Source organism: Fusarium proliferatum (genome assembly GCF_900067095.1).
Source record: "Fusarium proliferatum ET1 genome assembly, contig: FPRO_scaffold008, whole genome shotgun sequence".
NCBI classification, from domain to species: Eukaryota; Fungi; Ascomycota; class Sordariomycetes; order Hypocreales; family Nectriaceae; genus Fusarium; species Fusarium proliferatum.
Genome location: NW_022194797.1, coordinates 1,096,352 through 1,124,035, shown reverse-complemented (window position 1 = coordinate 1,124,035; position 27,684 = coordinate 1,096,352). Strand labels below are relative to the sequence as shown.

Here is a 27,684-nt window from a genome sequence, read left to right as displayed (position 1 = left end):
AGAGATCAACATTGGCAATGGCTAGAATTTCGGAGAGATTGCCGATGTCACTTCGCGGGGAAATAAAGCTACGCACTGTCCCGTTCTATTGCCAAATTGATCTGCCGTTCACAGAACTTAAGCTTAATCTCTCGAGGCTTATTGTAGAGTTTAGACTACTCCGTAGATTATGACAGCTTGCAAGAGCTCATCATCAATTATGATAGCGTAGATAATCTCCAATGAAGCTCTCCCAAGGCTTCACTGGCGTTATTTCCTTATATCCGCTATTCTCACACTACGACCCCAGTCCACCTGGTCTTGAGTCCAAAAGATCAGCCAAGTCCGGACGAACAGTGAAGCTCGGTCCATTTACCCCGAAGTGAACCTGGATGCCGATTGATGGACTAACTAATACAGCATCATCGGCTGTCGATCTCAGCCGTAGCCATAATCTCAAGGCTAATTCAAATAGCCTGAATCAATTCACCAGTAATTACTCCGCATGTCATCGTGAGACATGCTGCGATATAAGACGATGGTCTCGCTTCAATCGAACGGAACGTCAAAGCCCATCACAAGCGCAGTCATAGCTCACCATGTGGCTCTCGGCTTTACTCTTCACTTTGTTCACCTGCGTTATCGCAGAGGATGGTATTGATGGTTGGCTGAGATATGCTCGCTTGCCATCAAGCGTCTCCATCAATGCCAAGTCGCTTCCCCAAAAGATCCATGTAATTGGTGGTTCCACAAAGAGTCCCCTCGGCAGTGCCGCCTCGGAACTCCAGAAGGGCTTCAGCGGTATTCTCAACATCGACTTGAAGACCGAGAGCAACTCAAAGTCGTGCGACTTCTCGCAGTCAATTGTTGTCACCACCGAGGAGAACCTCAAGAAGGCATGTAAGGGCAAATTGTCTCATCCCAAGCTTGAGGCCGATGGCTACTGGCTCAGCACTTCTGGAAATTCTGTCAAGATCATTGGTCAGAATGAGCGCGGTGCTCTGTATGGCGCCTTTGAGTACCTCTCAATGCTCGGCCAGGGCAACTTCAAGAAAGTCGAGCGCGCATCGAACCCGAGTGCGCCCATTCGATGGGCTAATCAGTGGGACAACCTCAACGCAAGCTCGACCCATGGCTCCATCGAAAGAGGCTACGGCGGTCCTTCCATCTTTTTCGACGGTGTCAAGAACGTGCGAAAGGACCTCTCACGGGTTCCTCTCTTTGGACGTCTTCTCGCCTCCATCGGTATCAACGCCGTGGTCATCAACAACGTCAATGCCGATGTCAGACTATTCAACTCTGAGAACCGTAAGGGCCTTATCGAGATTGCCGACCTGCTTCGTCCCTGGGGTGTTCAGGTCGGTCTCTCTCTCAACTTTGCGTCACCCCAATTGCTCGGGGGCCTGGATACCTTTGACCCTCTTGACGAGAAGGTGATCAAGTGGTGGCATGAACTGACCGATGGTCTTTACGATGGCATTCCTGACATGGCTGGCTATTTGGTCAAGGCAAACTCAGAGGGCCAGCCTGGACCTATCACGTATAACCGCACTTTAGCTGATGGCGCCAACATGTTTGCCAAAGCCCTTGAGCCCCACGGCGGTGTTGTGATGTTTAGAGCTTTTGTTTACGACAAGCTTGACTGGACTGACTGGAAGGCTGACCGCGCCAACGCTGCTGTCGAGTTCTTCAAGGAGCTGGACGGAAAGTTTGACGACAACGTGGTCGTTCAGATCAAATACGGCCCTATTGACTTCCAAATCAGGGAGCCTGTTAGTCCTTTGTTTTCACATCTTCGAAAGACCAATAGTGCTATCGAACTGCAGATCAGTCAAGAGTACTTAGGGCAGCAATGTCATCTTGTCTATCTGCCTCCATTATGGAAGACGATCCTGGATTTCGATATGCGAATCGACGGCAAAAAGTCCCAGGTTCGCGACATAGTGTCAGGAAAGGTCTTCAAGCGACGTCTAGGAGGATATGCTGGTGTCACAAACGTTGGTTTAGACAAGACGTGGCTTGGAAGTCATCTGTCGATGTCTAACCTGTACGCATTTGGACGTCTTGCTTGGGATCCTACAGCGGATTCCAAGGAAATTCTCGAGGACTGGACGCGTCTGACATTCGGACTCGACAACAAGGTCCGAAAAGCCATTACTGATATGTCTATGGCTTCTTGGCCGGCTTATGAGAACTATTCTGGCAACCTGGGCATTCAGACCTTGACTGATATTCTCTACGCCCACTACGGACCCAACCCAGCTTCGCAGGACAACAACGGCTGGGGACAATGGACCAGGGCAACCCGCGATCATATTGGTATGGATCGTACAGTCAAGAATGGAACTGGAAACGCTGGCCAGTATCCCTCCGAAGTTGCCAAAAGGTTCGAGAGCACCGAAACGACCCCTGATGATCTCATGCTCTGGTTCCATCACGTCCCATACACTTTTAAGCTCCACTCTGGCAAGACTGTGATTCAGCATTTCTACGACGCTCACTACAAGGGTGCCGCTACAGCTCAGACTTTCCACAAGACCTGGGCGTCACTCAAGGGCAAGATCGATGATGACAGACTTGACCACGATCTCTTCAGACTAAAGTACCAGGCTGGTCACTCAATTGTTTGGAGAGACGCCATCAACGAGTTCTACCGCAACTTGTCTGGCATCCCTGACAAGCAGAACCGTGTTCGTAACCATCCTTACAGAATTGAGGCTGAGAAGATGGAACTCGATGGCTATAAGCCTGTCAATGTCACCCCTACTGAGACTGCTTCCAAGTATGTTGCTATTTACACAAACAGCACCGGAACAGCCAGCACCACGCTCAAGTCACCCAAGGGCACATACAATCTTGCTGTCAACTACTATGATATTGTTGGCGGCAAGTCTACTTGGTCTGTATATCTTAACAAACGACTGATCGGCAAGTGGGTCGGAGACAACGAAGAGCGACTTGGCCATTGGCCAAGTGAGTTCCTTGACGGTCACTCTGCCACTCGTATCACCTTTGAAGGTGTCAAGATCCAACCAGGTGACAAGCTCGTGATCATTGGAAAGGCTGATGGCAAGGAAACTGCTGCGTTGGATTATGTTTCAGTTTTGCCTCAAGGCATTGTTGACTAGTTGGTCATTCTTTCTTGTACTTTTTTATCAACTTTATGACTTAGCATCCGAATAGAAGACGACACTGGTGTTGCTGCAATGTTCAAATGTCAATTTATATGTACTCGTAACTAGTTACAATCCAAATGAAACATTCTAGGCCCTTGACAAGTAATCTGATCCAACTTCAAACTTTTCACTTTATTCAGATCAGTCATTCTTGTATAATTTACAGGAATGAGGGGTTAGCGTTGTCGAGGAGCTGCTCGAAGTAAGCCTGGAACCAGGTTCCGGCCTCAGGAGCGGGCCTGAAGATGAAATGTTAGCACGGAACGTAGTGAGAATATCAGAGGAAGCAACTTACTTGAGAGCATCATCGAGACCACAGTGGTAGTCGTAGCGAGCAGCAGAGGTATCAGAGGTACCATCAGACTCACCACCAGGCTTGACCCAGACGAAAGCATCGGCGAGAGCATCGCCAGTGTTGGTGGAAGGTCGAAGTCCGAAACCAGTACCCTTGGCATTGCACCAATCACCCTGAGCCTTCTGGCCGGTAGGCTGCTTACCAGATCGGCCCTGGTCGACGATGAACTTGACATTGGACCAACCCTCCTGGGCAAGAAGAGGAGCGAAGGCGTTAATGTATCGCTGCTCGTCGTAGTTGGGGTTGCTCTCGGTGTAGTCGGGCTTGGTGGAGAGCTTCCAGCCGTTGTAGTTGGAGACGTTGGTGACGAGACCGCGAACGCGAGAAGGCTTGCCAGCGTCCTTGTAGATCTGTGCATAGAGCTTAGCAGCAGGGCCGATGTTGGCAGGCCAGCCGAGCCAGCCACCGTGGCCAGCATCGAGGTACATGGAGACGTTGGGGAGGTTGAGTTCCTTAATGGCGTAGATGGTGAGCTCCTTGTAAGCACTCTCTGCCTTGGCGCACTTGTCGACGTTCAGGTTGGTGACCAGGTTAGCAAGAGAGTCAGGCTCTGTGATTGGGTTAGCTAGTTAAATGTCAAGAATAAAGCTCAACTTACCAATAACAAGGATGACCTTGGTGTCAGAGTAGTCCTGGAGGATGCCCTTGATCTTGGCGATGTAGGCCTTGTACTTGTTGGCACCGTCCTTGTCGAGGGAGTACTCTCCGTTGGAGGCAGCAGCGGCGCAGTCACGGTTGGGAAGATCGTAGACGACGAACTGACCGGCATAGTTGCCACCAGCCTTGTTGGCCTTGCGGATATCGGCAAGGGTATCCTCCATGAGAGAAATGTGGTCGTAGGTGTCCCTGAACCTTGTCAATACACGAATGGATATTGGATTCAAGCTTGACTTACATCCACTGGAAAGAGGGAACATCAGCGACCTTGGCAGCAGCGGTAGCCCTGGCACCGCTCAGCTTGGGAACAGCCAAGCTCATAACCTCAGAGCGGTAGTAGCCGTTGGCCCAGAGATCAACACCAGAGTAAGGGTTGCCACTGGCCGCGGGAGGGGCAGAAGTGACGGAGCCGCCAGCAGTAGTAGAGCTTGCACCAGTGGCGGTAGTCTTGGTGGCAGTGGTGGAGCTGGGTCCAGCAGCAGTCGAAGAAGGCTCAGCAGTGCCGGGCTGGCACTGAGAGTAGAAATCGTTGAGCTTGACACACTTGTTTCCGCTGGTGCAGCAAGGAGTGCCGCTCCAGTTCTGACCACCGCACTGAGACCTGTTCCATTGTAAGTAGATGTTGCTGTAATCGAGAGTTGTAGACGTACCAAACTCCGTTGCTACAAGACTGGCGCTCTTCAACGGGAGCAGCAAGAGCTGTAGCCGCAAAGGCGGCGAGGATAAGCTTGTAGGCCATAGCTGTCGAAGTTGAAGATTGACTGATGATGCTTGACTGTTGACTGTGGATGAGTAGAAGAGAATTTTGACTTGAGGTCTGTGACAGTCGTTATATATATTTCGAAGGCATATAATGTAGTTGCATCGTTGAAGTTTAAACGTTCCGGAACGACGGGATCTCAAACGTTAGTGCAAGGCCACCGTCGCCATCGGCAAAGAGATCCGGACAAGAACCCACCGTCAGATAATTCCCGGATGAGATCCAAGAACATCCGAAGAGCCTTTGACGATGGGGAAACTTTCGGAGCGTCTCTATCGAGGCCAACCCCTCACTCATCACGTTTATTGAGCCATTACTGAAGTGCTATCGCCACAAACGACTATCCCGGAACAGACAGCCGATGCGGTCATGTGTCCAAAAGACCCTAAACTGGATATTAAAATGATGTAACACTGAAACTGCTCATCTCGGAGGGGTTCCTCCTTGCAGTTCCTATTTGGGAAGTCCGGAGGTTTGACGCTTATATATCGAGCCATGATCCACGGAAGCATCGTCCTGTGATCCGAAAAGGTTTACGGGATGGAGATGTTGCTCAAAAATGCTCAGAGGATTACATGATTGATCATTGGGGTCAGACTAGGTTAGGAAATGGTTGGGTTATTGAACCATAGTCTTCGGGGAAGTCGGCTTAGGACTAACGCACGAAGGACAAGGGTTTCCCGAAAGGATCACAAACACAAACCACGACCAATAACAAGCTCAGCCTGGTTGATGTCGAGTTTAGCCGCATCGTACTGGTAATTTACCCCTCGTTTCAACTATACGACTCTTCACAAGATTCCTGCCGTAGCCCCTTCAAGCTAGCCCATCTTTACACTTCTCCTCGTCTTAGAGACCCTACAATGTATTCCAAAAGAAACGTGGTAGTTTTGTGTGAGAACTTTTCGCCGCCAAAGGCTGTCGGCTCTCGTCTATCTGACTTTCAGTACAAATATCTTTGCTTGCTCCGACAACCTCTCCAACCAAAGAGTCTTCTCAGTCCCCTTCACGTTGGTGCTCTATCATTTGCAAACGCCCTATTCTATTCGGTTTCCTTTGGAGATCTCTATGTCTTAGCAGAGCTGCAAATCGCTATTCATAAATGATCAACACTGCGCTTAAGAGCTTTGCTCTGGGGACTCGCTTGACAGTGTTATGCTGCTGACGCTGATCTATATTATTCGTGGCGTTCCGAGAAGCAAAAAGTCGGAGTATGTCTCCTACTTGAATCACTTTATGAGACTCAGCCAAAAAGCTCCAACGGAAGATAGGGTCTAGGTGGCCTAATAGTAGGTAGTTTAGACTTTTTATGGTGGCTTATTCCCTGAATGATCAAATCTGCTCTGAATGTACTCACAATTTGCCATAAGCTTGAGCAGCCCTGGCAAAGTCCAGCTGGTCATGTAATTCCTCAGAAGTTGAGGGCATTTTACGAGAACTTGCTGAGCTGCAAGAATACGCATTTCTTATAGAAACAGGCGTGAGACCGGGCCACGGAGGATGCCGTTTGCACTAACTGTAACTGTAACTATCTACTCTTGCATACCAGTCATTCAGCTGCTGCTTGTGTCTGTAAAAATAACTGCGCTTTCCTCTGTGAGACGTGAGATGATAGGTCCAAGCATCTCAGCCGCACAGTAGTCATAGATTCGGCACATCAACAGTCCGAGCGGCAGTGCGCCTCTTGAGATGGACCAAGTAATTACGCGCGGTGACATCGTGGCGGGCGGCGCCAGCCTATGAGATAGTGTTGTGGCGTTGAGATTACATTGATCAGTAACCTCTCTCCTCAAGCTTATTCGAGTGGCTTGCATTGGCTTTCAAGTGTTCGATCCGTTGTAATGTAAGCTTTTATACAGACTTCCCCGCGCTTCGCAGCATCAATCTCTGCATATTCATTCCAAGCTTTCTTGAATCACGTAAAGGTAATCCCCTTGTCGTTAAACGTCATATAAAATGGCGACCCAAACAGGCATCATAATCGAAGGAGCCAACCAACCTCACAAAGTAGTTGACACCATCCCCCGCCCGTCCCCCGAAGGCAGGCAAGTGCTTGTGAAATGTCTCGCCGTGGGTCTCAATCCTATGTATGATAACGAATACGCAGCCCACTTAGAGCTTTGTACTAATGGAAGCGATAAAGCGAAGCCCTCCAGCATCACACTGGGATGATGGTAAACGAGTGGCCCGCAGTCCTAGGCAGCGATGGCGCAGGTGTTGTCATTGAAGTTGGACCCGACGTTACCAGGCTGAAGGTCGGCGACTACGTCTACAGCTGTGCGCCAGTCGGCCAAAACCGATTCACGCCATTTCAAGAAACTTATCTGGCTCGGGAAGATTTGCTGTTCAAAAAGGGCGACAACATCTCCCTTGAAGACAGCTGCACCATTGGAGCATGTCTTTTGGTAACTATGTGACCTTGCAGACCAATGATCGAGAATATGAAGCTGACAGCTCAACAAGACTTCAACGCTATGTCTCCTTAGTGGAGCAGGGCTTGAGCTTCCCAATGATGACAACAAGGCACAGGAAAGAGATGAATGGATCGTCGTTCTGGGTGGCAGTGGAAATGTTGGGCAATTTGCGATACAGGTAGCAACCCGAGCCTTGCAAAACTTCTACATCTGACACTCTCAGCTGGGTAAAGTCTGCGGATACAAGGTTCTGGCGTCTTGCTCTCCGTCTAAGCAATCTGTGAGTTCTGTCGACTAAATACGCATACCGTAGTGCTAACTTTGACCAGATTGCTGTCCGAAGCGGAGCTTCAGCGACCTTTGACAGTCGTGAGATGATCGATGCGCAAGTTGCAGAAATCAAGAAGATTACCGATGGAAACTTTGGCAAAATGATGGATGCGAGCACTTATGGCTACAAAGTCATGGTCAAAGCTCTCGAAACCGCTTCCAATGCAAAAGAGAAATACCTCACGTCGGTTGACTCTTGGTAAGTTTCTGAACCTATTGTGAGGCTTTAAAACACCACTTATGCATGTATCGCTAGGTCTCCATTCTCAACACCATCTTCTATCAGCGAGTTTAGAGCAGATCTTGGCCATCTCTGCCGCCCCAATGAGACGGATGGCGCACAGATTACATCCAACATCGCCAAGTGGATTCCGTTGCTTGAAAAGCATATAGCTGCTGGGACTCTGAAGCCACTCGAACATCATGTTGTTGACGGGGTCGGATGGGAGAAAGTCATTCAGGGCATTCAAGACATGGAGAGTGGGAAAATTGGGAAGAAAGTTGTTGTGAGAACCCAGGAAGAATGAAGAGGCTTTTATTATTTTTCCACTTTGTATCTTCGTGATTGCTGATCTGCGCTGTTTGGAACAAATATGGAATGGCTCGCTGCATGAGAAGCCAATCACGAGATGTTGGGCGGCGCGTAAAATGCGACACAACCCAGCTCAGTGCGGCTGAGTCTGCTGAGACATCGGGCGCTTCACAAGGCTTTTTTTTCTGTTCCCCCTCAACGATTTTGCTGTCTTCAATGAAAGTATCCGTCATCTTGCTATGTGATATGGATCATTTCAACCGTGGCATTTGTAGCCTCGCCATATTGAAACCACCATGGAAGCAATCGGTGCGGGTGCCAGCACGCTGGCCTTTGCCCTCTTAGCCCTCAAGTCAGTCAAGATCATCAATGAGTCACTCTCGTCAATCAAAGATGCTCCGAGGATAGTCTCCGAATTATCGAAAGACCTAGAGTCGCTGCAGTCGGTTCTCGGGCGGATATCTGGCAGCTCGCTGCAGCACGCGCCGACAAGCACGATTGAGTCATTAAATGACATTCTACAAGCGTGCACGACAGAACTATCGAGCATAGAATGCCGGCTCGCAAAATTCTCTACAAGCTCTGGCAGTAGTCGTTCGAGTCGCATGTACAAGGGCGTTCTCGCGTACGTCAAGAAAGAAGACCTAGAGAGTGCGCGAAGCAGGATTCGAGACAAGTCAACACAGATGAACCTTTACCTTACCCTTCTTCAAGCACAGTCACTCTTGCAAGTGTCATCAAGGATAGATACTCATGCCACAGAAACGGCAAGCATCCTGGAGCAGATACTTGGAGAGGTGTCAAAACTTCACACAAAACTTGACCAAGATGTTGCAGCCAGTGAGGTCGAGCAGCTTCCGACAACCGCAGAAGATGACGCTATAGACAGCGCAATGGCTGGTCAACTTGGTGCCATGGCACTCTGTTCCGAGCTTGAGTCTAGCATATCCCGCCTCTCTACTCTTATAGACCATGACAGCCTGACCTTGGATGCCGACGATGCTGAACAGATCATTGATGACCTTCGAAAATTTGTTGTGATTGCCAAGGAGAGGTCGATCGAAAAGTCTAGACCCAGTAGCAACTCCACTGGCTACAGTTCCGTTACAGAAGATGATACGAAGGCTTTAGGTAGAGATCTGAAGCTGATAGAAGGACTGATTCTTTCCGCCCCCATCATTGCAATCAACCATTCGGGTAACTATGTCATCAGTTTGTTCCTGTGACCTATAACTGACTCTAAATACTAGCCTCTGGTTCCCGAAAGCTTCGTTCTCACCTACCGCATGGTACGATCATCAAGCAGAAGCGAATAAGAGAAGAGATCGATGTTGATCATGGCTATCTCACAATCTCAACCAACAAGAGAAGACGAATATGTACTGGGGGCTCTCCTGGCTCATCTGGAAGTATCAACACCTTTCGAGATGTTGTCGCTAACCTTGTGTTCCGCCCGTCGAATTCTCCCTGGATGTTCTCGGTCTCGCTTTCGCAGGGTCAGCTTTTCGATCGAAGCATTCAGAGTATCCCACAAATATCGGTCTGCCGCATAGTTCCGAATGACTCGCCTGTCTTTACGTTGGTGAAGCAGGGCTCACTCAAGGAGTTCATAGCCATGCTGCAGGATGGCAAAGCAAGCCTACGTGACCACGACGAGCAGGGTATGCCGCTTCTACATGTAAGAGAGTATTCTATGGGACTACGAAACTTGTACTAACCTAAGTGAAGTATGCAGCTACGGCGAGCGTGGAGATGTGCAAGTTCCTGATCGAGGCTGGAGCAGACGTGGATGAGATGGGTGAACATACGGGTACTGCCCTCTCGCGTATAGCAGGGCTAGACCGACATGATACGACACTAGTACTACTCGAGAATATGGCTGATCCCACGTTATCATACCCGGGATGGGATAACCCATTGTCCACGGCTTGTAACCTAGACCTTGTAAGTATTCGAAAGATACCAAACATGTGTGCTGACATAGTCTAGCCATCAGCAGAGCTCTTCCTCAAGCACGGGGGACACTTTACGATGCATGATCTAGAGAGCTTCGACCTGAATGGAAGGACAAGACTTCACCAGGTTTGTATGGCAGAGAGTAGAAACACGAGCAAGAAGAAAGCAGTCGATATGCTGGCGGCGGCTGGGGCCAACCTTAACGCTCGCGTGGCAAAGTCATGGTCTCCAGACGATCATCAGACGTTGGGGTTCACGTGCCTGCACAGTCTTGTTTACAAAGCTCATCGAAGCAGAGACCGGGACGAGTTAGAAGCCCTCATCTCCCTGATCCAACAAGGAGCAGATGTTCTTGCGGTTGACCATCATCAGCATAGCGTTTCAATGCGTGCATATTTACCTAATGATGGCGATAACCAGTATTCGTCCAAGGGGTCATACAGAGGTGATCTTTGGGATGCTGCTCTCACAATATGCGGCTATGTTATTAGCACACATAGAGATGCATATCCCAGAGTCCCCAGGTATAACAGAAACTACAGAAGGAAAGACTTCGAGAGATTATGGGAGGGGTATGAAGGCCTCTGTCCGTATTGGACAGATGAGCGATATCCAGAAACAGGCGGCGATGACGACTTCTGGAAACAACCTGTGAGACGCTGCGAGCATATCGCATGTTCAGATTGTGAAGAGCCTCCGCCACAAACTGATGAGTATGATGTGGAGCCAAGAATAGATGCCCATATCCCAGACTACGCCCAAGCTGTATATCGCGAATGGTACTTCGCTCGCAGCCCAGAGTCTAATCCTAGCCATAGGCCTTACATAGATCATATTTCGAACCATTATGACGATGATGACGACGAAGAGGAGAGTCGGTCCCCTGATATTTTTGAGGAGGGAGGCGGGGAATCCAGTGTGGATGAGGGATCTGATGGGGGTGTTCAGTTTGACAATGAGATGAATAGACCTTCACCACCAAGCAGTGAAGATGGAGAAGCAGCTTACGAGAGATTGGTTGGTTCATATGAGGATGAAGAGATGGAATTTGATTACTACCCTAGTTTCGTCGATAGATGGCTGGAGCACTATATTCGAGCGGCTGAAGAAGAATATGAAGGATAGTATGTGATAGATTGATCAAATAGACTCTTGCTTGGGTCAAGCTCCGATACTCCGCAGTGGTGATTGATCTACGACAATTAGGTGACGTTAGATATCGGCGAAACATTATGTTCCGTGTTGTAATAAATGATCCCAAACCTTTCAGGTAGTATTTCATCGAGAATTAATAATATGCAGATATAATTATAATTTAAACACATCATGAAAGCGGCGTGTGCGGCACCGCTTTTGCCGATAATTGCTGACAGCTCTCAGCATGCCGCTCGATCGAGGAGTGGCTGCTTACTGGCCCCAACTTGCTTACCATAACATCGAAATCGAATACCCGAGCCGCGCGTGAGACAGCCGTATCATGCAGTACCGCAGAGCCAAGCATCAGGCCTCCACTGTATAGGCTACCCATCATTCACCGAAACGCGCGGGTACAAGTCGGGATTTGTAAGAAGGCAAGACAGCCCATTTGCCTTGCGGGCGTATGAAATTATTAATACCGCAAAGTGAGGTGGGGTGCCCGTGAATTTATTTGAGTATAAATACGTTAGATACTAGATGAAGTTTGATAAACACCCTTCTACTCAACACATAGACTCCTCTCCTCCCTTGACAGAACTCCCTTTATTTCATCATTTCGCACTTTTAAAAACCGCAAAAGCAACATGGCTGCCATCAAGAACATCGCTCTTATCACAACAAGCACTCGCAAGAGTCGAGTTGGTCCTCAGATCACCAGTGTCATCAACGATATCCTCACTGGCGATGCAGATGCCAGCAAGAACACCAAGATCTCCCTAGTAGACGTCGCAGACTTCAACCTCCCCGTCTTCGATGAAGAAATCATGCCCGCCATGGTACCCGACAAGGGTTCCTTCAAGCATGCTCACTCTATTGCCTGGAGTAATGAGATCAAGAAGTACGACGGCTACATCTTTGTCATTCCAGAGTACAACTTTGGCCTTGCCGGCGGCACCAAGAACGCCGTTGATTACCTGTACAACGAGTGGATTGGCAAGGGCGTTCTGATTATCAGCTATGGTATCTTTGGAGGTAATTCTGCAAGTGAACAACTTGATAAGACCCTAAAAGGCATGAAGCTCAATGTTGTTGATACTCGACCTGCGCTTGGATTCCATGGTGGTGTTGGTGATGATCTCTGGCTTGCTGGTGCTGGAAAGCTGGGCGATGACACCAAGAAGGATATCGTTGCTGAGACGCCTACTATCCTCAAGGCTTTTGTTGAATTGAAGGATCTGATGGACAAGCAGGTGCCCAAGGATAGCCAAAAATGATGTATAGATCATGAGCGCTGGTTATTGTTTCCTATCTATAGAGTCAGTATATAAATTCAGTGATATTACGTTTTGATAAGTCTTGTTTCAAATTGGTATAGCGGGCTGCTGGTTTTATCGGACCTTTGACCTCATATCTCGCAGCGTAAAAAGTAGATGTCGTGATCTATCTGGATACATGATATCCTAACCCAGCGTCGAAAGGGCCGCAAGAGATATAGCGCTTCTCTCTCAGAAACATGCCAAGATAGGTACCCCGATGATCAGAGGATAGGTTAGTTCCATCAGTCGTCGTCGTCGTCGTCGTCGTCGTGCCAGTCGACGTGACTTCGGTTCGCTGATGATTGGTGGCTGCACTGATATCAGAGGGCTGAAGCTTTTCAGGGATGTGGGTATGTGGCGTCAAACGTAGAGGTCTGGACGGTTCTCAGTGCAGATAAGCTCGGGGTCTAGAAAGCCATAGATAGATCATCCATGTGGATATTGATTGATTTGTTAGATGAGCATTTAAGAAACGCGTTGCCTAGATGGATCCGGGGACTTGATCAGCCTTGAATGTGGATGCATGCGATTGACGTGATAATTACCGGGTGTTCTGACGGGAACAGTGGTAGATGGTGTTCTAGACCAGAATGTGGCTTGAGGAGTCTCAGATGGATCGTAGCAGATCACCCCGGTTTCTTCTGCCCTGTGTTCGGGAGGAATGCAAACGCAAACTATCGCTGTTGCTTAGGTATGTGTGAGTATTACATGTGCAAATCTCCCTTATCCTCCTGGGGTACCTTCAACGTTCATGTTGCATCACCTGTCCCCCATGGGTAATGCTAGTGACTGTGACTTCAATATCAAGACGAGGTCTGCATCTCATCATTTGAGGTTATACGAGACTCAGCAATCTTCAAGATGCCAATAGACCCAAGCGGCCCAACGGTCATTGTACGACACGCGTCTCATACTTGACACGCTAAATTGCTGAATCGTTCGCAGGCTACTGAATGGGCCCTTATCTCTGTCGCGACCGCAGTCATTCTAGCACGGTTGTATCTCCGTCTCATTCTGCAACGACGCAATCTACTGGCAAGCGATGTATTCATGTGCGCCGCATGGGCTTCGGCCGTCGCGACAGCAAGCTTCGACATCTATTTCCTTCGTATAGGCATCTTCAAACCCGATACAACGTTCGATCTCGCCGGATTTGAAGGAACTGCGGCAGAGGCCGAGAACTTCTACAAGGTACATACACTCTAAATCATTCAAGAATATCACCAGCTAAGATATTTGACCAGCTCTACTATTTTTCCACGTATCCCTTCTACTTCACTTTTTACTTATCAAAAGCAGCTCTACTGGCTGTGTACTTACAGATCTTCCCTAGCTTTATGGTAAAGAGATGTCGATTCCTCTGGGTTGTTATCGTCTACGTTGCGATAGGTTTCGTTATTACAATCCTACTACTCAGTCTTTCATGTCTACCAATATGGAGAAATTGGTGGGTTTATTCGATAGCAGCGTATGCTTCGAAGGCTATACTAACATGTCTCGAAGGACCTTATCGGACCAAAGATGCACCGTTGAAACCATCAAAATCAACTTCGAAATCTCCTGGGTGTTAAACATCAGTGCAGATATTCTCAGTACGCCATGATCCCAGAGTCTCAATGATTTGTGCTGATCAGTAATGGTGTATAGTTTTCATTCTGCCCTGGCTCGTCATTCCGGAGCTGACACTGCGAAGGAGACTGAGATATAGTCTTTACGCAACGTTTCTCCTCGGTGTCATCAATATTATCTTCTGTGTAGTCCGCTTTGCTCAGATTCAGCAATATGGTGGTGATCTGGTAATCACCATCAGTCTTGTCGGTAAGTATCATAATTGCGAAACCTACTCCCGATCAGAGAAGAGGACTGATAGAGCAACCCTTCACTTATACAGAATTATGGAGTTTCATCGATGCTTGTATTGGACTGATCATAGCATGCCTTCCATCACTCCGGCCTTTCTTTAACTGGCGAGAAAAGATTCAGTACTATGGCCACAGCAGCGGTCAAGATAGCAAAGGATATTCAAGCCATAACTCAGGAAGGCCGATGATATCATCAGACCCAGAAAGTTTGAGTCGGCCTTCCAACGTTCACTTGAGTGAAGATATGCAACAGAGGTTCTCCGTAACGTAAAGATAAGGGACGAGAAGGAATCTTGGCCATCAAGGAAAGAAATTTTGCATCATCTATCATAATATACCCTTCTTTTGAGTTGGCTTTTCATTATACGAAGACTTTGAGGCGCTCAAGCTACTTGGGGATATAATTTTCTTATTGCTCCTACGGGAACTAATTTGTGTTTAATCAGGCTGAGAAGATCGTATGTCACTCTATACTGGCCAAAAAGATTGTATGTATGCAAAAAAGCCGTGCAAGCCGGCTATCGTTGTATGTTCAGTTATGTGCTAAGCTATGTACAATGAAGTAAAGACCGGTCCTGAGTGAAGTCCAGTCACAAGTCCGGACTCGTAAACACGTAATCCCATCTGAAGCTTCTAAAGATACAGGGAATGACTGTCTTCAAGAGACTGCCATACCGTCATGACCCCCAGAACTTCCTTTCGTAATGCCTCTTTACTGGGAGACAGTCATGCTGGCAGAGCCAGAGCTGTAGTAGCCCTCAACAGCAAGGATCTGATAGTTGTGGTTACCAAGGTTGAGGCCGACGTTCTTCCAGGCCTGGAAGTGAGCACCGGTGTTGACGGATCCGCTGGAACGCTTGTTGCGTCGAACAGACCAGTACTGCTGAAAGGTCTTGTTACCCTCAATCGAGGGGGCGTTGACACGGGTGCTGACGTAGATGTCATAGACAGATCCGTCAACGGTGACCTCACCCTTCTTCTGGCCGCCGGACGAGGGGTTGTAGGTGCCGAAGTTCTCAACGATGTAGTACTCGATGAGAGGGTTCTGGGTCCATCCGTAAACAGCGAGGTAGCTGTTGCCGTTGATGTTGTAAGTACCAGAGTACTTGATGGTGCTGAATAGGAAGTTAGCATAAGGCTCGGCGACGCAGCGCAGATGAAACTTACCGAGCAGCACCGGGCATCCAGCCCTTTCCACCGACGTGGTTACCATTTCCACTCCACTGCATGCTGAACTGGCCACCGTTGCCGTTGGTGTAGGTGACAGAGTTGGGTGTGTCAGTCCAGAAAGAGAAGTAGTAGCCACCGCTTGTGCCAGTAGTGGGCTGGGTGCGCTTGTCGAGGACGTTTGTAGGAGGATCACGCTCGACAACGCTCATGCCGTCAATGGGCTGAGCGGAGGGAAGGGCCATGACGCCAGTGACAGCCGAGACGGCGGCGAGGAGGGAGGTGAAGGAAACCATTTTGATGTTGTTGGCTTGAAGACTGTTGGAGACTGAAGCTGTTGGTGGATGGGATGAAGAGACTGATTGATGAGGACTCTTGCCGTCTTTATATTGCCAAGTGGTAGCCCCTCAGCGATCCTTAATTGCTTTACATCATCCGAGTCTGGCCCAAGTTCGCGAGACTTGTGGGGATAAGGGATTGCCTAACATGGATGTGAAAGTGTCCGAGATCGATCTAAGCCTGTATGAAGTGTATACCCAATTTTGCCGGTGAGATAACCACTGGGAAAGTAAGGATCGATGGAAATGCTTGTTTGACGAGTTGACAGCAGTCATCCCAATGTGATTAGTGGGTCGGTGACATCCCGGAAACTGAACCAGGTCAGTAGTCATCTCCGCACTATGAAACATGCTAACCTTAGGGGTTTGGTTTATCCGGCCTTTGTGCAATTTCGGAGGAACAATGCCCGGATCGTCCGATTTAGGACAAGACATGATCTCGAATGGGGAAAGCAAAAGTCGGCATTCGTAACATGGAGCCACATGGCATCGATGCCAGGCTTGCTATAGAGCCACCTCGAACGGGACGGAGGTTGCATTGACTGCCGAAGACCCCAGACACGTCCGTGAGCTAGGAGCTGGGCCGAGAACTAACGTCTTTGATTAGGAAGGGGAGGACGAGGATCGGTCATTCAGCCTAAAGACCAAGGTTGCGTTTCAAAAATCAGCGTGAGGGTGCATGGTGTATAGCTGAGGTCTATTAAGATGTAAAACAAAGAACCCAGTCTAGAACTTGCTCATGACTCAGGGATAACACGAGGATGCACACTTGTTTAGCGATCCTTTGCCTTGGTAATTGGTGCATTTATTCGGGAATGATCCGTGCTCAGTGCACACACGGTTAAAACCGAACGATCATGGTGTCTTTGACAGGACAAATGCGACATTGGCCAAGGCATCCGTACGTAGGCAATGGATAGCGGTCTGACATACAAGTTGGCCTCGGCTAAATTTAAGAGTCCATCCATAATGAGAAGAGGATCCGCCAAGCCGCGTTTTAGTGGCGATGTAACTCCAACACTTTAAATCCAAGGCACATATTAATGCATTGTGAGCTTGCGGGGAACGTCAAAATGGTCGAATCAGGGTATCAAATCGTAGTCTCTCTCAGGCATTGGACCCAATTCAGGCAAAATGCCAATGCCGAACTTTCATCCAGCCAAGACTGTTCCTGCGCCGTGATTAACCGCCAAGATGAACTTTCAGCTCGGCACAATCCTACTGCCATAGATTCTCACGACAGCTTCATCAGGCACATACGACCAAAGCTCGTAGAAAATACGGGATCCCGTCCGCTCTCCCATAGTCAAGCTGCGAAGCGCTGGATTAGTAGTTGGGTCGGTGACGACCAGCGAATCCCCGGTGTTGTATGTTATTTTTGCTCCGTAGTCAAGTGGAGGAACTTGTCGGACCGGCTGCTCTTTTGCTCTACGATAATACCCATGGGTTGCTTCGTATGATCGTGGTTGGGATGTGTCAACCCCAACCCCAACCCCAGCTGTGAGCCGCATTATCCAGAAGCCGGGGTAAATCCGTATCATGCAGACTTCGCAATCGCCGAAACTCTGTATATGATCATCTTAGCAATCTTGCCCTCATTTGCTGGAATCATCATATCAGGCTATGGTAGAATGTAAAGATGCAGGTCGTGCTGAAACTATATTATCCAGAATACTACGAACCGTATGTTATTCGCGTTCGTTCCGAGTGTCCCAAGTAGGGATTACTCAACGGCTTCCGGGCCATGATCTGTTCGAATTGAGCATTCTATGCTCTGCCTCTTCAAGTTCTCTGCATTGATTGATGATATATCTGCAGTAGTGTCACGCCATTTTCCTGTGCGGGAAGGGACAATTTACAAACCGCGGCAATTGGGCAGATTGGGAGTGTAAGGACGTTCCAAGAGTGGCCCTATGTCTATCGCATCATTCCAAAAAAAAAAAAAAAAAAAAAAAAAAAAAAAAAAAAAGCATTGTCTTTGTTGACAAGGCGGTACGTTTCAAATCGAATTATAAGTAATAATAACTGCTTAAGTGGCGTCATTATGCTAAAGAGTGAGATCGATACCTATATGATAATAAGCTCTGTGACAACTCTAAATTTCGGGTCAACACCTTCGGGCTCTAAATAGTCAGTCCAGTAACGCTTTCGCAAAGCTCAGTAGGAAACTGTTTGATGCAGATAGTAAAGACATACTGTTCAATATATTTATTCCAACAAGTACAGAAAAATCTATCTTAGAGTAATAGCAAGAATGGCAACTCTGAGTTTTTCTAAGAAGGTATCGGGTAGTTAAACATCGTCAAGCCATTCACGAGTTTGCTAGAGCTGAGGTAGGGTCACTTTCGATTCCACACTAACTGAGCTCGCCCAAAAATTAACCTCCAAGTGTTATTGTGCTATGAACAGCTACAGCATAAGCCGATTAGTAAGATCAACCACGAGAAAAATTAAACGGCCTAAATTTCTGTTTGGTCAACTAATTGATCTGCGAGTTAATCATGACGGACCAGGAGATCATGTTCGTTCGGTATATATGTCTAATTTGAACAGATTTATTTGCCATAAATTCCCAATAGTTACGAAAACCTAGAGTTAGAGATCTGTAGCTCATGCATCAGTTTGAAGTAATAGGTCTAATGGGAGGACTATTTGTTGGAAAAGCTTATGAGTGGATAGGAACAGACTTCTGAAAAATGGTGCTCCATATATGAGTGATAACCTTGCCATGATGGTTCTGCCCAAAAATGACTAAATTTGAACATACTCAAACCGATTGACTGCACTTCCAGGCTTCAAGGACTTTTCCCATGAAGATCAAAGATGTTCACGTAGTTTGATGTTGAAGACAAGGACGAATCTGGGTGTTCAGCGCACATATAGAACACCTACCAAATTCCGGTGAACATGCGACCTGAGCCGGGAAGTGCGAGCGAACAGAAAAGCAAGCACTTTGGTAGGCGCGTAAACAAACCATATTCTTATCTAAGTTCCTGTCGTACCTGCTGTTCAGCTTTTACTTACCAACTTTAAAAGCCATCAGTGAGAGTTTGAGCTCCTGTCCTTAAATACGCACGTCTTCTCCTGCTGTCAAATCTTTATCTAGCTTATTCTCTCATCATCACTCCATCGCATACCGCACGCATCAAGATAACATTCCACTATGGACGACTTCCCCTCATGCGCGTCAGAGCTACTTAAACAAAAGCTGTTTGGAAAGCAAACACAGGGCCCATCACTGGCCATGGATACTCCTTTGCAAACTCCAGCAAAAGCTGCAAGGCCCAAAAGCTATGCTGCCGCGCTCAAGGGACCACGACCGCCACCCGGGCCAACGCCGCTCACAATGGGAGCTTTGTGCCGCCTGGACGTCAAAAACATTGAAGAAGAGGTGCGAGCTGCCAACTCTTGGACCAGTGAAGAACCTGCCCGTCGAATCAAGGAATGGGTTTTCCGGACTAGAGCTATGCATAATGGAAAGGAATTGATTCATCCAGAGAACCCGCCCCGGTCAAAATAAAGGGAGTGGTTCAGAACATGGTCTTGGTCAAGAGGCCGTAATTAAGTGAAGCGGATATTTCACCTGGCATAGGTTTCACATTCGACAACCAGTACGAGATGCACAAGGGAATGAAGCAAAGGGACATTGTTCGGCACATTTTAACGACGGAATTCAAATTTATTATTCATTATAACGGATTATTGCTCGGGCTGTGAATGCCTCCTTTCAGACTCGATATATGACGGCAATGAACTGGAACATCTCGCGCTACTTTCAGGAAGCCCAATATCCTCAGCGTCGGGCTGCACATCCCCTTCCTGCTCCTCCATTGTGAGCTGTACAGGCAGTACCAGCTTCAGGGTTGTCGACGCAACATTAATAGTTAGATGTAGTTGATAAGTCCTGGAAATCAGGCAAGAATAAAAAGTAGGCAAAAACATTTTCTTATCGCTCGCAAAACTCGTGATGGGTATTTCGATGTGGCTGCTGAATGTCTCAGCAGTCTCGGTGACAACACAGTCTGTTTGTTTCGGTGAATTCTTCTCCCAGCTTAAGCCGACCTCTGCCTTCTTCACGAGAGTCTCGGAGCCATTATAGCAGTCTCTCGCGCCGACGATATGAGGGAGCTGTTGCATGGGCTCATCTTGTGACCATGTCTCTGACTCAATCTTTGCAGAAACACTGCATGTTTGTGGTAAGCTAGTCTTCGGGTCGCTCAGTTTCAATCTCAGAGATGTTGTAACCGTTGTAGGATGGATACCCTTTCCGCTGGAATCAAGAATGATCGAGGTGGGTTGATCAGTATATAACGTGACCTCACCCGAAGAGCGACAAAAGACACTGGATTTGAGTTGCTTTGTTGACGCGAACTTGAAAGTTCGATTGGCTGTCGGAATCTTCAAAGGCGGGTGCTCAACATGGCCTGGCAAGAACTGAACGGTCTCTTTGGCTTCCATCTTGGCATACTCTGGGTTTGCCGAGTCCCAAACCTGAGCAATAACACCATAGTCAACACGCACGCCTCTTGGGATCATGGCATCACCCTCCCAGCCTGTGATACTGGGTGGGAGGTGCGAGTGTAGCTGTCGTGTCTCTTGCCATATGATGTTATGCGAACAGGCCTCTGTACCAAGGCCATTGGGTAGGACAAAGTAAAATGGAACCGTGTAAGTCTCATTTGCTTGCAGGACCTTGTTCGCTGGCAATACCGCTTCCTCCATTGGCATTTCTAGATCAAGTAATCGATGCCATGTCTCAAATGATAGATTCGCATTGGGTCGCTCGACGCTCGAGTCGCAAACAAATTTTATTGAGATCTTTGTGAAAGGGATCTGCTTCTTAGGTTTGATGTTGACAGTGCCCATAACTATGGAGCCAGGACGATAGCGCTTAGATGCATAATGATCATGGATATTAATGGCCAAGCCATTTTTCTTAGGTGGCAAAATAGAATTCAGGCTCTGTAGGGCTGATGGATTGAACGGGCTAAGCACCGGGCGTGTCTGAAGAGGGACGCCGGATCTTTGCGTGTAAGGAGGCTCCATATTGACGATACTGGTGAAAATTGGTCCGACATCTTGGCGATATTTGGCCTTATTGTTATACAATTCCTGCCTGACTAGGCATCTACACTTTTCTCAATAAATCGAGTCAATTGACCAAGGCAAGTGACTCACGAATTCTGCGTATTACATGCCATCGGCTTAATCTGACCCGACTGTTACGCCTGGGAGAATATGCGCGTCTAAACAGACCGCGTAATTGAGTCACTGGGTGTCGCAAGCACAGTCATCAGCGAAATTATTGATCCGCCAGCCAATTAAGAGCCTGATAAAGTCGACTAAAATTCACGGTTAAGGATTTTCTTATGCACCTTTTTAGTGTGGCACGGCACGTATGATCCGAATTAAGGTAGTGCTCCGTCCGGGCTGATTAATGCTCAACGACGACGCTAAACACCAGAGATGAATTTGATGTGATTGGAGGGATAAGACATCGCGAAAGAACTGTTAGCGTCAATGACAGAATCATCCACGACAGCGGAATTCATAAGTGCTCACGCAATCCTCGAATTACAAAGCCAATGGCCTGATGATTTGGAAGAAAGTGTTCAACATCACTTACGAATCTTGGACTGGACTCATTGCACCATCGATATCATCATCATACAGACGACAGCCTCCACGCAATGTAGAGCCTTCGATGCAGAGCAATACAGGCAACGACAGCCACAATTGGTCTAGATTGATGGATTTGGCAGAGTCGGAAATGCAATTGGTCGTTATACGGAAGCCTGCATCTGAATATCTGGCGGTTCTGTACCACTAAACGAATAATCTTGGAGCCTGGTCATGACGATATCCATAACTCGTCAGGCAGTATCTCTCTACTTCAACTGCCTGGCGTTACATACCGTCCATACGCAAGAAATGAACCAGGCGAAAATCACGTAGACGTTATGACAGCTGCCAGCATACGGTAATGCCTGTACTTGTCCGAACCGAGTCGATGGTAACAATGCGGCTTACAAGCTTAGATCCCATACATATAGGTTGCAATCTGACCAAACTCAAACACATACGACCATACCTATCAGAGAACTCGGGATCCCGTCCGCTCTCCCATAGATAAGCTGATAAGGGGCGGATTAGTAGTTGGGTCGGTGACGACCAGCGAATCCCCGCTGTTGTATGTTTTTGCCGATATTGATAAGAAAGAGACTGTCCTTTTTGGAGGTCAAGTACTTCGTAGGAGAGCACACGATGGTCGTCAAGGTTTAGGCCCCCGCATAACGTCCCTGAATGTTGTCATTCCTTTTCGATGTTAGCTATTATTACCGAAGCTTAGCAGGAGACTCTCACAGAGCAGTTGCCGAGGTAGGCTAGAGAGTAGCGAGCCCAAAGAGCTGAGCATCAATAGACTTACAAAAGTGGCCCTGTGATTACTGGTTAAGGAAGATAAGTAGCTGAAGTCAACCTGAATAGCCCCAAAAAACGTATGTGAGCTCGCTCTGGTACAGCGTTAACACTTCTTCTACCAGGGAAGGCACAGCAACCAGGGTAGCGGCTTTCGAGTCAGTAAGGAGTTTAAGATTTCGATACCATGTAGAGGATAGAAACGGCCAGCAATTACAGAAAATCGTAAGTTTCCAATGAGACAAGGCGCGCGACGTAAAATCCCATTATCAGTTACTGACCTCTGTGGTTTGGATGCTTTAGGCTGATATGCTCCCTGACAAAATCTGTAGGCTGTGACAGTAAAGTATATTTACAGTGGGTGCTAGCGCAGGCGATCACCAAGGCTAAAACATCCTCGCACCAGAACAAGGACACGAAACCTCATTCTGCAACTGTTTAGATAGGGGACGAAAAAGTTGGTTTGACATAAAACTTTGGGAGGCCTTCACTATAGCCTTAGCAAGAAAGGAGGCAGAAAGCTAGGCTGAGTGTTGAGAAGCCAACCCTGGTACAAAGCTGAGAACCCCTGGTCATTTCAGTGAGAACGTCCAATTGCCGATGTTACTGGTGAAGCGCTTGGGACTTGGCAGCGCTCTTTCAGTGGTCACACTCTCTGGAACTGTATCAGCCACCGGCGGCTATGCAATAGGGCGGACCTTATTCCGTGGTGATCTGCAAACCTCAATTATGCCTCTTTCAACGTGAATCAGCCTTGGAATCTCAAAAACAATGTGAAGGCCCGCACGGTAATGTTGTTGTTCATGCTGCTTTACAAGTATTGGCAACCAATTCAGTGTTACACACAGATATCGTCGACATGTACAAGTCACACGTCCTCACAACGCCAACATCAATCCGTCTCTTGGATATCAACGAGTCCAGAGACGGCATTGTTCGTTGCTCCATGCGGGTAGTCGACCTAAACGATGAGAGTATCGAATTCGCCGCCGTCTCATATACGTGGGGCAACCCCACTACAGTTCATGAAGAACCCATGCCCGATATCGATGGCTTGGAATTCGAAGAACACGCCGATAAACTTCCTTTCACCTATTACAGCCCCGAACTGGGACCTGATGGCGACAAACTGGTAATGGTTGATCGCGCCAAGCTTCTGTACTACGATATGCATCGTTATGTCCCCCATGAAGAGGTGCTTTGGCAAAAGCGCACGCATCTTGAAATAGAAGTTGATGGGAGTCGAGTACCAATTGAGGAAAACCTCTTATCGTTCTTCCAATCAATATTGACACTTCGAACTGCAATTGCTCCTAGCCCAGGAGAACCGGAGAGCTCGACTTACCGCTCCATCAACCTGCCTATCTGGGCTGATGCACTGTGTATCAACCAAGCAGACCTCGACGAGCGAGCTGCCCAAGTCAAGCTTATGGGGCGCCTATACAAGTCAGCGACTATAGTACTTGCTTGGGTTGGCCAATATGACAGGCTTGCGCAACTAGCGATAGAGGCAATGGGTAGAATTCTTGACTTCGACGCAACTCGCCTCCACGCACAAGACTCATCATATCAAGAACAAGAGGAAGTCACCATGCCCTCAGTCCCAGGGATGACAGTGGTGCACTGGTTTGCCCTATTTTCGCTCTTTCAAAGACTCTGGTTCCGCAGGGCTTGGGTCGTTCAGGAGGCAGTCTTTGCTCGGGATATCTTGATGGTTTGCGGCGCGACGCTGCAAAGTATGGACTTCATCTTAGCAGTTGCAGGGTTTCTGGAACAGACGGGAATCGATATTGAGTTATGCCATTTTGGGCATAATTTCCTCACTAATCGAGCTGTATCAGACCAGTCTCAACATTGGGAGAAATTGTCGTTGCTCTCTGGTCAGCCAGCGAGGGCGTCAAATGAGTTGAAGGTCACTCCGCGCGATGCTCTTTCTTTTATCCTTGGATACCATCATACTCGCTCGCGTCTTGGGCTCTGTAACGCTGGCCTGCCCATGGTCACCCTGCTTCCAGACGAAGAAGGGGAGGACGGGAAAACCAAGGGCAAATCATGTCGATGGATCATAGAACTTCCCGAAGTCACCCACCTTATCGATCACGATATAGTGGAATCTTTCTGCGAGGAGCTGGGCCTGACTGGCTTCAGATTTGAACGTCGAAAGCTACACCTACTTTCCGTCCTCTCCGACTTTCGGGAACTTGAGGCTACTGATCCCCGAGACAAGATCTTCGCTTTTCTGAACCTTGCCGAAGACGGACTCGGACTGCAGCCAGACTACAGTGTCGACGTCAAAAAGGTCTTCGTCCAAGCAACAAAGTCCATGATTGACAAACGCATTGGTTCGCACCTTGCGATTCTGTCCCATGTGCAAGACCTTTCAGACACGAGGATCCAAGGCTTGCCAAGCTGGGTACCAGACTTTAGTGCCAGACTGGGCCGGGTTCCGTTCGACCAAGGTGGGCATGATGATCGTTTCTGCGCCGGCACTTATGACAATGTTGATTATGACGACTGGGTAATCCATATTGATCCCGATGATAAGCTAAGTGTCAAGGGCATCAAGGTGGATACTGTCTCTATATCCACAGAGTTGAATCAAGACCCTGTCATCCAGGCTCTTCGACTGGCATTGCATAGTCCGGCCGAATATCCTGTTCAAGTAAGAGCATGGCGTGTCGAGGAGACTCGACCTAATCGCTCAAGACGATACATCCGCCCATCACAAACGGTGACCCGGATTGAAGCCTTATGGCGCACTCTGATCATTGATAAACTGACCGAGGAGGAGAACGACTTCGGGAGTTTGGACTCAAGAGCAAACATAGGGACGGGCTTCAGCAACTGGATTTTGACTGATATTCTAGAAGCTCGCGACCTGCTTGCTGAGTGGTCAGGACATTGCTCGGTATCATGGACATGGGAGCTGATTCAGAAGTCATTCACTACTCGCTTGACTCTTTGGTCGGCCATGTATGACGCACGGCAGGTATCCAATGAACTGCAGGTGCCAGATCTCGAAGCAGCTATAGCTGATTTCAGGGAAAAGGTGGAAAAGGAGGTAGGACAGTCAGACGACGATGTAGAGGATGAAGAGGAAGTAAAGCACCAAAGCCAAAAGCTGGCACAAGAAGCAAATAAGGAGGGGGAGAGGCAACATGGAGAAGGAGAAGGAGAAGCGAAATCATCTGAAAAAGGAAGATTTGACAGAAAAGTTCAGGGAGGAGGCAGCACTTCGTGGGAAGCAAGCTTTTTACCCGCAGCACGGCTTATCGGCAAAGGCTTTCGAGCTCCTGCGGTGGTAAAAGACGACGAAGATAAGGACCCGTTGGGGGGCAAGTATAAGCGACCGTCGATGCAACGATTGACCCCACTGGGACGGAGGAAGCTCCGCAACTTCGAAAAGCACATGCGGAATGCTACTCAGGGTCGGAAACTCTTCATGACGGAATCGGGGCTGCTTGGCCTGGGACCCAAGACTCTTGGCCAGAGTAGCAGCAAGGATGAAGTATGGATTCTGATGGGGGCTCGAGTGCCCTTTATTCTACATCATATTGAAGGTTCCAAGTATCGCGTTGTTGGAGAGGCTTATGTTCATGGAGTGATGTATGGCGAAGGATATGATCGCTATACTGACTGGGACGAGTTCGGGCGTAGTGGCGTGGATACGATACAGTTAGTTTAGAGACAAGGAGGTCACAGAGCAAGGCGTTTTAGAATGCTGAAAGGTATTATTGGAGATAAATATGCTATGTATAGTTTCGAATCGAATTTTATGATCGTCGCGCCAAAGAAACTCATGATTCTTGAGCAATGATGCTGACAGGGGTGTAGCCACCCGGGCTACCACTGGATATATACAAGTAGGTACCAGCACCCGTCCGGGTCTGGTAGTAAAACTGATCATTCACCTGACCATCCACGGTGGTGCAGCCTAGGGGTAAGCCGTTGTCATCAGTTGGGCACGCAGCTTTGGGTGCAGTACAAGAGAGGCTGCCGCTGACGATTTGGCAAGTCAAGTAATCGTAGGCCAAGTTGGGCCCGGTGTTACCATTCTGGCAGAATGCAAAGTTGGCAGGGTCAGAGGTTGTTTCAGCGGAGCCGTAGTATGCGCATATCTGGACTCCTGTATCTTTATCCCGCAGTCGGCCTGTGTTGGGGTCGAGGATGATTGTCCTGGCACGGCTGTTTCCGGTCTGAGGATTGAATAGCAGGATGCTACCATCTTGGTCGACGCCTTGGAGGGGCGCGCCTTGTACAGCACCACCGCCGCCGACAATGGTGAATGTTGGGGTGGCGACGGCGGTGGTGGTCGTGCTCTCGGCCTCGGCTGTCGTAGTGGTAGATTCCGCAGCCGTTGTTGTCTCAGCTTCAGCTGTTGTGGTGGTAACTTCGGCCGCGGTGGTTGTCTCAACTTGGGATGTTGTAATGGTGTCTGGCGCGCTTGTGATAGTAGTGCCAGTCTCGACAGAGGTTTCAGATAATGAAACGGTGGACGATTCTTCGGCGGTTGTAGTGGGCTGTGTTGTCGAAGCCATTGAGGTTGAGATTATGGTCTCCGAAGCTGAATAGAAAACCATGATTAGCCATTTTCCAGCCTTGTTTCAGAATGCTCTCCTTGTAGACATACTGGAGGACCTGGGCTTGCAAGGACCAGCAAGCACAGAGTCTGCGACAAGAAGGCCAATGGCCAACAGCAAGACGTTGGATCGCATCCTCGGCACGATGATAATTCGCGAACGATTGACTGAGGTGAGTGACGAATCAGAAAACACAGGACGAAAGAAATGCAAAAAAAAGATCAAAGGGGAAGGCTAGTGTATATGTGTATATTGTTTCGTGGTGTTGATTACGATCGTCTCATCTCCCTCAAATCAATAGTTTGCTCTAGCGCGCCACAAGATCAGGAAGAAGAACGTTGTGCTTAACAATAATTGGCTGCCCCGCGACAACACCGCCTAGCTTGGCCCTAACGGAAAAGCTTGTTGCCCACTACGGCTAGGTCGGCAGTCTTCAAACGATGGAGCTTTACTGTTAACGGTTGGCGATCTAATAATCCCAGGTCACTATTATTCGTTACCAGACGATCTGAGGGAATATTACTCTATTGAAGTTCAATCAACAATATGGTTGGCTGGTAGCGTATACCAGCATAAAGAACTAAGGTTTACCAATGGATTATGAAGTCATCTTCCTCTCCATGTGCAAGAAGATCGAGACCGGCGGACTGTCACCTCATAGCTATAAACTCTCGCCTAATGAGGCTACCATAGAGGGAATGTTTACAT

The 27,684-nt window shown here is 48.3% G+C and overlaps 11 protein-coding genes and 2 non-coding genes across 13 annotated transcripts; 9 read left to right on the top strand and 4 right to left on the bottom strand.

The window, feature by feature from the left end:
* Positions 1-578: 578 nt before the first annotated feature.
* FPRO_14119 (putative alpha-glucuronidase precursor) lies at positions 579-3,107 on the top strand (the record flags this gene model as incomplete). Its single annotated transcript, XM_031219108.1, has 1 exon — positions 579-3,107. One exon carries the CDS (start codon positions 579-581, stop codon positions 3,105-3,107), a length of 2,529 nt encoding a protein of 842 aa, XP_031084900.1.
* Positions 3,108-3,315: 208 nt separating this feature from the next.
* FPRO_14118 (putative cellulose 1,4-beta-cellobiosidase II precursor) lies at positions 3,316-4,906 on the bottom strand (the record flags this gene model as incomplete). Its single annotated transcript, XM_031219107.1, has 5 exons — positions 3,316-3,394; positions 3,451-4,060; positions 4,109-4,356; positions 4,406-4,768; positions 4,818-4,906. 5 exons carry the CDS (start codon positions 4,904-4,906, stop codon positions 3,316-3,318), a joined length of 1,389 nt encoding a protein of 462 aa, XP_031084899.1.
* Positions 4,907-6,883: 1,977 nt separating this feature from the next.
* On the top strand, positions 6,884-8,198 carry FPRO_14117 (uncharacterized protein; the record flags this gene model as incomplete). The annotated part of the gene is made up of 6 exons (XM_031219106.1): positions 6,884-7,014; positions 7,071-7,332; positions 7,391-7,519; positions 7,565-7,621; positions 7,671-7,870; positions 7,928-8,198. 6 exons carry the CDS (start codon positions 6,884-6,886, stop codon positions 8,196-8,198), a joined length of 1,050 nt encoding a protein of 349 aa, XP_031084898.1.
* Positions 8,199-8,499: 301 nt separating this feature from the next.
* FPRO_14116 (uncharacterized protein) lies at positions 8,500-11,284 on the top strand (the record flags this gene model as incomplete). Its single annotated transcript, XM_031219105.1, has 4 exons — positions 8,500-9,400; positions 9,454-9,881; positions 9,932-10,147; positions 10,193-11,284. The coding sequence occupies 4 exons, from the start codon at positions 8,500-8,502 to the stop codon at positions 11,282-11,284; spliced, it is 2,637 nt and encodes an 878-aa protein (XP_031084897.1).
* Positions 11,285-11,940: 656 nt separating this feature from the next.
* Positions 11,941-12,570, top strand: FPRO_14115 (uncharacterized protein; the record flags this gene model as incomplete). Its single annotated transcript, XM_031219104.1, has 1 exon — positions 11,941-12,570. The coding sequence occupies one exon, from the start codon at positions 11,941-11,943 to the stop codon at positions 12,568-12,570; it is 630 nt and encodes a 209-aa protein (XP_031084896.1).
* A 903-nt stretch (positions 12,571-13,473) lies between these two features.
* FPRO_14114 (uncharacterized protein) lies at positions 13,474-14,745 on the top strand (the record flags this gene model as incomplete). The annotated part of the gene is made up of 6 exons (XM_031219102.1): positions 13,474-13,506; positions 13,558-13,803; positions 13,857-14,059; positions 14,116-14,204; positions 14,260-14,430; positions 14,504-14,745. 6 exons carry the CDS (start codon positions 13,474-13,476, stop codon positions 14,743-14,745), a joined length of 984 nt encoding a protein of 327 aa, XP_031084895.1.
* Positions 14,746-15,186: 441 nt separating this feature from the next.
* On the bottom strand, positions 15,187-15,937 carry FPRO_14113 (putative endo-1,4-beta-xylanase A precursor; the record flags this gene model as incomplete). The annotated part of the gene is made up of 2 exons (XM_031219101.1): positions 15,187-15,589; positions 15,642-15,937. The coding sequence occupies 2 exons, from the start codon at positions 15,935-15,937 to the stop codon at positions 15,187-15,189; spliced, it is 699 nt and encodes a 232-aa protein (XP_031084894.1).
* A 1,300-nt stretch (positions 15,938-17,237) lies between these two features.
* On the top strand, positions 17,238-17,353 carry rrna30. The gene has a single exon (XR_004093492.1). It is a non-coding gene; the product is annotated as a ribosomal RNA (ribosomal RNA).
* Positions 17,354-19,142: 1,789 nt separating this feature from the next.
* FPRO_14112 (uncharacterized protein) lies at positions 19,143-19,499 on the top strand (the record flags this gene model as incomplete). The annotated part of the gene is made up of 1 exon (XM_031219100.1): positions 19,143-19,499. One exon carries the CDS (start codon positions 19,143-19,145, stop codon positions 19,497-19,499), a length of 357 nt encoding a protein of 118 aa, XP_031084893.1.
* A 179-nt stretch (positions 19,500-19,678) lies between these two features.
* On the bottom strand, positions 19,679-21,025 carry FPRO_14111 (uncharacterized protein; the record flags this gene model as incomplete). Its single annotated transcript, XM_031219099.1, has 1 exon — positions 19,679-21,025. The coding sequence occupies one exon, from the start codon at positions 21,023-21,025 to the stop codon at positions 19,679-19,681; it is 1,347 nt and encodes a 448-aa protein (XP_031084892.1).
* A 1,035-nt stretch (positions 21,026-22,060) lies between these two features.
* On the top strand, positions 22,061-22,176 carry rrna26. The gene has a single exon (XR_004093487.1). It is a non-coding gene; the product is annotated as a ribosomal RNA (ribosomal RNA).
* A 1,166-nt stretch (positions 22,177-23,342) lies between these two features.
* On the top strand, positions 23,343-26,081 carry FPRO_14110 (uncharacterized protein; the record flags this gene model as incomplete). Its single annotated transcript, XM_031219098.1, has 1 exon — positions 23,343-26,081. The coding sequence occupies one exon, from the start codon at positions 23,343-23,345 to the stop codon at positions 26,079-26,081; it is 2,739 nt and encodes a 912-aa protein (XP_031084891.1).
* Positions 26,082-26,193: 112 nt separating this feature from the next.
* On the bottom strand, positions 26,194-27,111 carry FPRO_14109 (uncharacterized protein; the record flags this gene model as incomplete). Its single annotated transcript, XM_031219097.1, has 2 exons — positions 26,194-26,960; positions 27,027-27,111. The coding sequence occupies 2 exons, from the start codon at positions 27,109-27,111 to the stop codon at positions 26,194-26,196; spliced, it is 852 nt and encodes a 283-aa protein (XP_031084890.1).
* Positions 27,112-27,684: the final 573 nt, after the last annotated feature.